This window comes from Carassius carassius, chromosome 4 (genome assembly GCF_963082965.1).
Source record: "Carassius carassius chromosome 4, fCarCar2.1, whole genome shotgun sequence".
Lineage (NCBI taxonomy): Eukaryota > Metazoa > Chordata > Actinopteri > Cypriniformes > Cyprinidae > Carassius > Carassius carassius.
The window spans coordinates 5727737-5739810 of record NC_081758.1 but is presented as its reverse complement, the minus strand read 5'-3'; the positions used below and the strand labels follow the sequence as shown (position 1 = coordinate 5739810).

At 44.7% G+C, this 12074-nt stretch overlaps 2 protein-coding genes across 5 annotated transcripts in view; one reads left to right on the top strand and one right to left on the bottom strand.

Moving 5' to 3' along the window:
- nup214 (nucleoporin 214) overlaps positions 1–6145 on the bottom strand; it is a 48229-nt gene extending 42084 nt beyond the window's left edge. For all 4 annotated transcript variants that reach the window (XM_059545438.1, XM_059545448.1, XM_059545428.1 and 1 more), the window contains exons 1-8: positions 5952–6145; positions 5711–5862; positions 3960–4158; positions 3729–3799; positions 3333–3396; positions 2115–2218; positions 1918–2024; positions 1744–1810 (exon numbers count right to left, since the gene is read on the bottom strand). In XM_059545438.1, coding sequence (XP_059401421.1) covers positions 1744–1810; positions 1918–2024; positions 2115–2218; positions 3333–3396; positions 3729–3799; positions 3960–4158; positions 5711–5862; positions 5952–6129 — 942 coding nt within the window. In that variant the 5' untranslated portion in view covers positions 6130–6145. The remainder of the gene's footprint in view (positions 1–1743; positions 1811–1917; positions 2025–2114; positions 2219–3332; positions 3397–3728; positions 3800–3959; positions 4159–5710; positions 5863–5951) is intronic.
- A 3447-nt stretch (positions 6146–9592) lies between these two features.
- LOC132131953 (uncharacterized) lies at positions 9593–10744 on the top strand. Its single transcript, XM_059544152.1, has one exon. The coding sequence runs from the start codon at positions 9593–9595 to the stop codon at positions 10688–10690; it is 1098 nt and encodes a 365-aa protein (XP_059400135.1). The 3' UTR covers positions 10691–10744.
- Positions 10745–12074: the final 1330 nt, after the last annotated feature.

Sequence of the window (12074 nt, the reverse complement as noted above, 5' to 3'; positions counted from 1 at the left end):
CAAAAATGGGGTGAGCACACATTCTCATTTCGTGTTGTTTGAAAACGGCTCGCTCTCTCTCGGTCTCTCTCTCTCTCTCTCAATTCAATTCATATTGCTTTATTGGCATGACATACAAAGGTACATATTGCCAAAGCATTGTACATAGCAGAATAGAAACAAACAAAACAAAAATACATATATATTCATAAGAAAAAAAAAATTACATGCAAAATAAATCCATATACATTTCTATAAACATTGATGGTACTTCTAATGTACTCTCTGTCTGTCTCTCTCGCGCGCGTGCTCTCTCTCGGTCGCTCTCGCGCGCGTGCTCTCTCTCGGTCGCTCTCGCTCGCGCGCTCTCTCTCTGTCTCTCTCGCGCGCTCTCTCTCTGTCTCTCTCGCACGCTCTCTCTCTCCCTGTCTCTCGCTCGCGCGCTCTCTCTCTGTCTCTCTCGCGCGCACTCTCTGTCTCTCTCGCGCTCCCTCTCTCTCTGCCCTGTTAAACTTGCATGTGGTTTTCAGTCCTGTCAATTATAAACTTTCACTCTATGATGGTTAAGCTGTGCAATTAATCCGCGAATCACACTGTCAAGGGCAGGGGAGTAGCTGGCCCGTACAGTCAATGAATAACGGATCAACTACGACAGCCTACATCGCACATCCTGCGATGTGACTATCGTGGATTCGTACATCGCGATATCGATGCTTAAACGACACATCGTGCAGCCCTATATACCACTGTTTTCACTGTCATAAAAACGGGCTGATGACTTCCTTGTTCTATAAAGTCCCTCCTTCAGCGGTTCCTGTGTTGTGATTCAACAGCAGATGAGCACACGCTGCCCTCCTGGAAACGCGATTGGGCTAGTTTTGAGAAGCAAGTGGCCACGATGAACCATAGACAGTAAAAGAACGCACGTGCTGGAGATGTACTTATAATCACAGGAGTGTTTTTACTGACGAGATGCGCATGAAAATTGCATTCGATTTTTTGCACAGCTCTACCATCTAGTTAACAAAGCTAAACAGCGTTGCCCTTTGTGTAATAAGTTACAGAAACTGTTAAACGCACCAATTTAAATAATAAAATACACTTACTGGTTGTGGTGCATAAACAACGCCTCCTCCAGACAAAGAGGGAACTGCTCCATCTTTCAAGAATAATCTTTGTGCGAATCCTGCATTAAACTGTTTGCGATTGAGGAAGCTGTCCTCAGCAAAATGTGCTGCACATAGTTTTACATGTGGATTATAATTTTCGGGAACCGAGTTAAACATAAATTTTAACCATTGATCTCTAAGTACAGCGTCCCTGGGAAGCCCAAAGAAAGGTGATTGGACTCAGAGATGAAAATAACAGCGTTACGACGACATGGAGACAAACACACTCTACAAATGCAACTCTTCCTTCCTCTCCGTGGGAGCGCAACAAGACCACGCCCCCTTTTTTGTGTATTCCTGTGGGCGGAGGTTAGTCAAAAAACTGTTCTAGTGACGTCATTACTGCAGGAACTAGAGGGATGTAGTCCAAATGGGTCGTTCGATGTAGGCGAATTCTGTTAAATAAAATATCTCACTTGGCATTGAACTTTAGAATTTTACGCATATTATTTATTCTCTAACAACATTACACACTAACTAAAGTTTGAAACATGGGATCACGAAGAATGTTACCTTTAAGCATCATCAAATGTTTTTTTTTATTTTTTTTTTTTTATGATTTTAGTTTTAGTTAAGGACAATAACCCATGCTTACCTTGTCCTCCTGTTTAGCGATAACGCTGACTTCAGTAGCAGCGGCTGATGCAGCCAAAACCAGGTCCCTGCGCAGGAGAAATCAGTTTTATTTGATTCATGTCAACTGATGTCCTGAATTTCTAGAGGACTAACAAAGCTAATGCAGAGCGCAGGACATGCAGACGAGTCTCACCAGTCCTCGATATGGCACAGGAAGTAGTGATGCTGCCTCTCGGTGCAGGTGCCGTACACCAGGTCATTGAAGTTCAGAAAGCACTCGTCTCTCTTCTCATCCTTTTTCTGACACACACACACACACACAGTTGACACATTGTCATCATAGTCCTGTCTGAAAGGTTTTGTAGTGTGTGATTTGTAAGAGTTACTCACAGGCAGCGATATGACCACCAGCTCCGGCGGCGTCTCCAGAGACCCATTAGCCGATGCGTACGCCACCGCAAAGTTAAACGTGCTCAACCACAACACGTCCAGCACTGTGGTGTACACACACACACACACAACACGCATTAGCACAGACACTAACACTCACGTCCTTACTTATGAGAGTGGAAGTGATGTGCATCTGGTATAAAAATGACTGTGGATTAACATGGAGTTAATGGGCAAGTTTATATATTTTCTCTCATTACTTAATGATCATAAATTAATAATAATTATGATTATTATTCAGGGTTTTATGAAGGTCAAATTTGATAACATCTCACCATGCTGGAAACACAACTTAAAGATCTCCGTTACTTTTTTATTCATTTAAAAAAAAAAAAAAAAAAAAGAAAGAAGACATAAATATGGTATATATGGAAATATATTTTACTGTATCTCATCACACTGCAGAAAAGTGCTCCTTTCTCAGTATTTATTCTTGTTTTCCAGTGCATGTCTAAACATTCTCCAGTAAAATACATTTACTGGAGAAGCAAAATGACATTATGATTAAAACAGAATGAGTTTGAGATTAAAACAAGACGACACATCTCAGAAAAACCAACTTAATTAAAAGGAAACACAGGTTTTCATTGCACATTTGCAGATATTTGTTCTTGTTTTAGGCATAGACTCATTGCATTTTGATCAATTTCTAAAAAAGACAAGACTTCATATCTTCATTTTGCATCTCAAGTAGATATATTTTCATTTAAAGATGTTTTGATGTTTTTTTTGTTTTTGTTTTCTGCAGTGTGTGCAACATTTAATGCCATAGCTTTATGAATTAAAAGGCTTTTTGCTCCGATTTAAGATCTTTTTAGGCCTTAATTACAGGAAGGGTGAATTAAGACTTAAGACCTTATTAATAGAATTACTTGTATTCTTTTATAGTAATATTGCTATACAATCATACAAAATATCTGGCCAGATTATGCAGCCCCACAAACAAGCACAACAAACTTGGAGCTTAAAATGCATTTTAAACTGCAATTAGCTTTTTGATTGTTCATATTGAAACTGCAGTCTCATTATGATCAATACAAATTCACATCCAAACTCTTGGGTTAAAGTTGTGGTGACACTCAGGCTGATTAGCACTGACATCACATCTATACAGGAACACGGTCACTGTAAGAGCACAGTGAATCTGAGCAGTCACACCTTTGACGGGGTGATCCTGACTGTAGAAGCTGGGACAAGGAATCACCTTCTTGGCCTGTAAGGTCTTAGATACAAACACACAGCATGACATTAGACACTGGACTAAACGCCCATTCACAAGAGTGATTACTAGAACTATAAAAAGTTTCAATAATCGCTCTAACACAGAGACACACCATCACTATAATCACTTTCAGAGCGATGTTTTCCCCCAGCTAATTAATCATAAAAACATTGACAGCCAATAAGAGTCCAAGCATTTAAAGCACCAGATGACAAAACCTCAGTTCATGCTTATAACAAAGAGAACAATATTGTGTGTAATATAGTTTGTATTTTAGTTCTTCTTGGTAAAGTGAAGGTCTGTTCATCTTAAACGGTCATGAACAGACTTACAGGAGTGAACTGAACCACTGTGGCATCCTCTTTCCCAGCAGACACCTGCTTCCCTTTGGGACTCCAGCAAACTACAAAGACAGAGAGAGAGAGGATAGAATCAACATGCTTTAAAATAAGCTCAAAGACGCTGGATAACTAGCGCTTGAGGTATCTAGAGACCGAGAACTTTAACAGATTCATTCAAGGTTAGCACTGTGAGAATAAAGAGAGCACACAGTAACCACTGACCGCATGTGATTCCCACAGAGGCAGGAAGCTGAGCGACCACACTGACGGAGTCCTGAACGTCCAGCACCATCATACTGCCGTCAGACAGACACACGGCCAGACGGGACGCGTCCACCGGACTCCACTTCAGATCCTGGACCAGCGTGTCTGCAGCGGCCATGGGTCTGAAAGAGGTGAAGGGACGCTTCTCCTGTCTGTCCTGTGGGAGCAAACAGACACACACACTAACACTCTGGTCTTCACCACACTCTTGATCCTCAAAACAGACCAAAGACAACAAGTGTAATATATAGATTTTTCATAAAAGTATTTTGTAGGGGATTTCATTGTACTAGACAATAACCACCTCTAAATTATACAAATTTATACAAATATTAGACGAAAAATGTAATTTCCGATGAATGCAGTGTTTAAGCAGAAGTATTTGAAATCCAGTGGATGAAAGGAAGATTAATGCCATCTGGCGGGAGAAAAAGAAAATCATATGTAACACCATGGTTTAACTACTATATGCCTGCAGGTTTGATATTATCACAGATTTAGAGTTTTTTACAATGGCTTGTGCTGTATAAAGGTCCAAATTCATGTCATTTTCACAACTCATAACTTTAAAAACTGCTTTGTGGAGGTTTTATCTACTGAAAGTCTTTTCAGGAAGATGTTTCATCAGCTGAACAACTGGGTAAGTTGTACAATCCACTGAAATAACATGATTTAATGAAGACACCCACTAAAAGGGTATTCAGTGTAACAATAGTTCATATACCAAAATAAATAAATAAATGTTAGGCATATTCAAAACAAGAATCATTAGAAACATTAAAAGATGATTTAAGGATCACAGTGCAGCCCACAAAAACTAATTAATTGTAATTTTAAATCTTTATCAAGATTTGTCACTATCTTTCAAATCACTAGGTTATACCCGTTTGTCAGCAAGAAATTTTAATCAATTAAAATATAATCAAATTTAGTATGATCTCCTTTACTTTCATATATTCTAATAAGTACAGGTCAGAATAAGTGCAGTTTCATTTCTGCATAAATATATCTGTTACGCCAAATGATGGAACATTATTTAACCCATATTTTGACATTTTAACAAAAGTTATTTGAAACATTAAAGTAGACACTTTACTAGCTTTAACATGCTTACTATGTATATCAAATCATCTTTGTAAATGTAATTTGATGCGGCTACCAAAATGGGACATTATGTCTTTGACCTTTATATATTTAGACATTATCAAAGACTTCATCATCCCAGCTGATTTGTAGATTGTATCCCAGAAAATTGCTCTGTATTTTCATATTTCCTATTCATTTTCTATGGCATTCACTTAGTTCTGACAGTGAAGACCACACTAGACTTTTTGCTTTATTTGCTACTATGTGCGTTCATATAGCAAGTGCCACCAATATCACCAAGTTTCGTACCATTCTGATGAAGTAAAAAATAATAATAATGAAAAAAAATTTTTCAACATCAGAATGGTAAAAAATATTTGTGTCACTTGCTATACGAACACACAAAAAACATAATATTAAAAATAAGAACATAATGGTCTAAAATTTGCATCACTGTTATTTTTGTGTTTATTTCTGTAAAGCTTTTTACTATTATATAATAATTATTTATTTTTGTTTTAATGTTATATCATCAACAATGGCTATATTCATAGCAACATTAACAGTATCAGGAGGAAACGAATGAAAGCCCAGTTTAAATATTTTTAAGAGCGCTGAATGACCTTGTTGAGGAAGGAGCGGACGTCGTAGAAGACGAGCGTGAGCTCTGCAGCGTCCCCCGTCCCGCACACAGACAGCGTCAGCTCGTCGCTGCTCAGAGCCATGTGATGCATCGCCAGGCCGACAGTCACTGTGACCGCGCAGGAGCACTCCACTGAAGAGACACACACACGATACACACACACACACCGGTGAGCCCGAGCGCAGTCACAGCACAGCAGTACAGGGGTCACGTGGTCTTACCGGTGTCATTGGGGTTTCCCTCCAGACGGCCGGCTGCGGTCACGTCTCTCGTCCAGAACACTTTCAGCGTCCCACCTCTGCCAGCGAACGTCAGGCCATATTTGTTGGAGATGGTGAGGAGACTGGAGCGCTCCTTAGGAAGATCCACAGATGATTCGAACACACGGATCTTCTTCATCTGACGGAACTTGAAGTCCTGAGAAGCACAGAAGAGCACATCTGTATGTAAGTGCTTATTACTGCTGTGAAACATCAGGCTTTCCGCAGGTACCTTTTTAAGACCAGGTAAAAGATTGCAATACTTTAAATATGTTCACTAAATGTAAATGTCTCTTATTAGCAATGCCTCCAAATTTAAAATAGATCTTCCAATCAATCTCCATTTCTTTCTAAATCATAAAAAAAAAAAAATCTGCTCCAAACAAATATGGAAATAAATTTACTGTTCTTTTTCTAACTACGCTCGGTGTTTCACTATGGGAATCGCTTTGGGCGTGACCAACTACGGAAGCTCCTATGCCACCACGTCTGTCTTTGACAGACAGGTCGACCTGAGATCAGGCTCTGCCCCCACCTATATTACTCCGGTCGACCCCTACGAAGTCATTCTCGCTTTCTTCCCGTGAGGGACTACAAGCTCTCTCAGCACGTCCGACCTTGTTGCTGATTTCGCTTAACTGTTCAACAGGCGGGCCGTCATTGGATTACGCTACCGAACGCGACATCAGTGGATTGGATTGGGACTGTGTTGAGTTTCACACCGAATAGTGTCCGCGTCAAGGCGAGCTATTCTGTTCGGAATATCGCGTGTTATCACGACGATAGGATTTTCAGTGGTGTCAAGCCACCGTAGGCTTTACGCGTCAGGGCGAGCCGCGAAAAGGGCTAACTACCCTGTGAACCATCAATCTGACTAACGTGTTGTGACGAGTCTTCAAATCACTCCTCCTCTCTCCAGTCGTCATGTCGACAGTCATTACCCCCGCCAAAGGGAATGAGTCGAAGAAGGAACCCGCACCCCGCCCGTGTCCATCATCACGTGGAGCAACCATCTCGGGCATGGATCCCCATCCCATGTGCATCGTGTACATGGGCGCTAAGCACGCTCAAACATCGCTTGCGGACCCACAAACGTGCATTCACTGTGCGTCATTGCCGGTTAAAATTTTGGAGAGAAGGCTGAGAGTGGCGGTGGCTAGCCAGCAGGACCCATGTCTGGCTGGAGCCATCGCGAAAACTAAGGCTAACGCTCATCAGCGAGCTACCACAACGAGCTGGGCTGAGATGATGGAAGCCAAATCCCTGGATATGCCTCCTCTGTTCGATGGCCTTCTCGCACACGAGGAGGAGGAGCCGGGAAACGAGGACGCAGGGGGCGATGCTAACTCTGACCTCCTCGACTTGGACATGGACGAAGAAGAGGAGGAAGACAACTCTCTCTTCCCTGTCCAGCAGTCGAGACCTCCTAGCGCGACTGACACTGGCTCTCAGGCAGACCTGAGACCTGCACGAGGTATGCAAGCGAGCCGCGGCAAAACTGGGCCTAGCGTGGCCCGCGGCCCAGGATTCAGAAGGAGCAGAGAGGGACCTTTATGACGGGAAAAGTCTACCGCCTGCTCAAACCACAACAAGACAACTCCTACCCGCCGTGCCTGCGTGCATGAAGGAGATGTCCCGCCATTGGGGTAGCCCCTTTAAGAGCAAGCTCCCGACCAAGGGATGCTCTAAACTTGAGATCCAAGGAATGGGAGAGCTGGGGCTGGCCGGACCCCCAGCGATAGAGTCTTCAGTGGCCTATCACCTCCTTCCGAATCGCAGATCTATTTCTGCCTCTTCCCAAATTTCACTGCCAAACAAAATGGAGCGTCTGACCGCGTCCGTCTATCAGAGGATGTACAAGTATGCGGCGCAGTCAGTGAGCTCGCTGAACGCGGTGACTTTACTGTCAGCGTACCAGGCAGAGATTTTGGAGGAGATGGGGCGACAATTAGATACGGGAGTGCCGAACCCAGCTCTCTGGGATGAGATATGTGTGGTAAACGACCTAATTCTCCGCTCTTTTCGTGGCGCGGTTCAGGGCTGTGGCTGTGTTATGGGCTTGGCCGTTTCGGGTGAGAGAGCATTATGGCTGAACCTGTCTGGATTAAGCGACGCTCAAAAAGCTGAGGTGATGGACGCTGCGTTCGACCCAACTAAGGGCCTTTTCGGACCAGCTCTCGAGAAAATGAGAGAAACCAGCACCCTCAGGAAACAGGAGGACGAGGCTTTTAACCTCTGTTTACCGCGCAAGCAAACACCGTGACCACCCTCTCAGCCAGCACGGCAAGGTTTTGCAGCAGCCGCTGTGGCGAGAGGAAGACAGACGGGAGCTAGGAGTGTGAGACCACCTCCCAGCGGACAGCAATCTGGCTATCGTCCGAGATCTGATGGCTCCGGACCCTGGGGGAAACATTCATTTGCGGCCGCGGCGGCGAGAAACCGCCCACCCCACCCCGAGGATCGGAAGAAAAAGCGTGCGACCTGACACGCGAATGTTCCCCTTCACTTCTCTCTCCGCCCGCAAAGAGAAAGAGGGGGTGCAGCCCTGTTGTTCTCAGTTCAGTAAGGGCTCCAGCTATAAGCAATCAAGTTCGAAATGTTCTCCAGTGTCACCAAGCACTCACACGGGGTTTTCAAATGCCCATCAGTTCAGGGGAATGTTTAATAAAAAATGCATTATCGCATCCAGGCCACAGGCTGAGGGCAATATGCTCCCCCAACTCATTAAACAAAATAAATGTTTCACTATCGCAGCCAGGCAGACAGCCGAGGGCGAGATTTTGGATTGATTAAAAATTGATTAAAAAGATAGATTGCAAAAATATCCAAACATTGAGATGTGTATCCCTAGCCTCTCCACCGGAGGGAGCGCGCGCGCCTCCAGAAGGGGACAGCGTGGAGACGGTAATGACGTCATCAAAGCGCGCCTGCATTGGGGAAGTATACAGGGGACCTCTCTCGGCTCGCAAACTCAGTTGGCGCACATGCGCAGCTCTTTCGTGGGTTGTAAACACGATTTCACGGGGATACAGGCTTCAATTTGCCATGAAACCACCCAGATTCAATGGTATAATAGCCTCAGTGGCCGGGGGAGAATCAGCTCGCGTCCTGACGGCCGAGATAGACACTCTTTTAGACAAACGAGCCATCAGAGTAGTGCCAAAGGAAGTGAGCTGTCAGGGCTTTTATTCCCGTTACTTTGTGATCCCAAAGAAGGGGAGCACATCTCTGCGTCCAATTCTAGATCTCCGTGTGTTAAACAAGCACCTACGGAAATATTCATTCAAAATGTTGACAAACACAAAACACTTTGTCGATCCATCCGCCAGAACGACTGGTTTGTGACGATCGATCTGTCAGACGCGTATTTTCACATAGATGTTTACCCGTCTCACAGGAAGTATCTCAGGTTTGCATTTCGAGGCACTGCTTACGAATTTCAGACAATGCCCTTTGGTCTGTCTCTGGCGCCAAGAGTATTCAGCAAATGTGTGAAAGCAGCACTTTTCCCGTTGAGAAACAAGGGGATAAGAATACTGTCGTACATAGACGATTATCTGATATGCGCCTTGTCGAAAGAGCAAGCAATCAAGGAAGCAGACATGGTGTTATTGCATCTCGACAGCTTGGGATTCAGAATAAACAGGGAAAAGAGCCGCTTAGAGCCAGCCCAGCACACAGAATATCTAGGACTCAGTATAAACTCCCTCTCTTATCGAGTCACTCTGACAGAGAGGAGGATCGCGTCATTCACTCAGTGTCTCTCCCGTTTTCAGACGGGGAAAATTGTCCCGTTCAGACTGTGCCTACGAATGCTGGGTTTAATGGCTTCAGTGATATCTGTAGTACGGCTGGGACTACTAATAATGAGAGACTTTCAGCACTGGGTCGCGCATCTGCGTCTGTGTTCTCGGCGTCATCTCAACCGACAGGTGAGAGTGACTTATGTGTGCGTCAGAGCGCTCAGACATTGGAAAAGCCCTGCGACCCTCAGATCGGGGATTCCCTGGGGGGGCAGTGTCGTCGAGAGTCACTATGACGATGGACGCATCATTGAAGGGCTGGGGAGCGACTCTGATGGGCAGAGCTGTGAACGGCGTTTGGCCTCCTCAGCTAATTCACAAACACATAAATTACTTGGAATTGTTGGCAGTGTTTCTAGCGCTGAAACATTTTCTGAGCTTCATCAGGGGTCAGCATGTTTTAGTGAAAACAGACAATTCAACAGTGGTTGCTTATATCAACCGACAGGGAGGCACGCGCTCTCTTCAGCTGCACCAGCTGGCAAAAGAGCTGATTGTGTGGTGCGACATAAGGCTTTTATCCATCAGGGCAACCCATGTTACAGGGATATTGAACAGGGGGGCAGATTTATTGTCCAGAGGAAATCCCCTGTACGGAGATTGGAAGCTTCATCCCCAGGTGGTGAAGCAGATATGGCAGAGATACGGCCAGGCGGTCGTAGATCTCTTCGCCTCGCAGGAAAACGCTCAATGTCCTCTGTACTTCTCTCTGGCAGACGGAAATGCACCATTGGGTGTGGATGCTTTAGCCCACCCATGGCCAAATGTCCTGCTGTATGCATTTCCCCCTCTGAGCCTGATTTTACCCACTCTAGCCAGGGTGAGGGAAATGGGATTGTCGCTGATACTGATAGCCCCACGTTGGCCATCCAGACCTTGGGTGGCCGAGATAGTTAAACTACTGTCGGGTCAGCCGTGGCCCCTCCCTCCCCGGAGGGACCTCCTGTCTCAAGCGGGGGGGGGGGGGGGGGGGTGATCTACCATCCTCACCCAGACAGGATAGCTCTCTGGGCCTGGCCCATGAGAGGTGGAATTTAAATGCAGCAGGCCTGCCCCCATCAGTCATACACACTATACAGAGTGCAAGAGCCTCTTTCACTCGTTCACTGTATAGTAATAAATGGCGAGTCTTTGAAGAATGGTGTGGACGGAGTCATATTGTCCCTTTTCAATGTTCAGTGAGGAACATATTATGTTTCCTGCAGGATCTGCTAGATAAAGGGAAAGCTTTTTCTGCGATAAAGGTATACTTAGCAGCTATATCTGCTTGTCATGTGGGTTTTGGTGACAAGACAGCAGGTCAGCACCCTTTAATAAGTCGATTTATGAAGGGGGCACGACGTAAGAGGCCAGTGGCCAGGCGAATGGTCCCATTGTGGTATTTGTCTACAGTCTTAGAGGCTCTTTCTCAACACCCTTTTGAGCCGTTGGAAGCTATAGGGTTAAAGCTTCTCTCTCTTAAGACAGCACTACTGTTAGCGCTGGTGTCAGCTAAGAGGGTGAGTGACTTACAGGCGCTGTCGGTCAGCCCGTCTTGTCTGCAGTTTTCTATAGGGTTTACAAGGGTTTCCTTTCGCCCTAACCCTGCTTTCGTACCTAAAGTAGTGGATTCGTCATATAGATGTCAGACTACAGATCTTGCAGCTTTTCACCCTCCTCCCTTCTCTTCTTCGGAGGATAGGAGGTTGAATGCCTTGTGTCCTGTACGGGCACTTCGTGCGTACGTAGAAAGGACAGCAGGTTTCAGGAAAAATGCACAAACTACTAGCTACTACTAAATATTGTAGAAACATAATTATTCTGTAAAGTTGCTTTGTAACGATTTGTATTGTAAAAAGCGCTATACAAATAAACTTGAATTGAATTGAATTGAAGTCCCATATGATTGGTATAGCGTACGTTGCAATCCAGGAGTGGTCTATATCTCCCATAGTGAAACACCGAGCGAAGTTAGAAAAAGAACGATGGGTTACTTAACGTAATCCCGGGTTCTTTGATGACAGAGTGAGGTGTTTCACCAACACTTCCCTCCTTGCATAGGAACGGGAAGAAATCTCTCTTAATGACTTCATAGGGGTCGACCTGAGTAATATAGGTGGGGGCGGAGCCTGATCTCAGGTCGACCTGTCTGTCAAAGACAGACGTGGTGGCATAGGAGCTTCCGTAGTTGGTCATGCCCAAAGCGATTCCCATAGTGAAACACCTCACTCTGTTATCAAAGAACCCGGGATTACGTAACCCATCGTTTATTGTGATCCAACTGCAAAAACACTGATGTTCT

Coding starts and splice junctions, on each gene's coding strand:
- LOC132131953 (XM_059544152.1), top strand. CDS start 9,593: ATGGTGTTATTGCATCTCGACAGCTTGGGATTCAGAATAAACAGGGAA.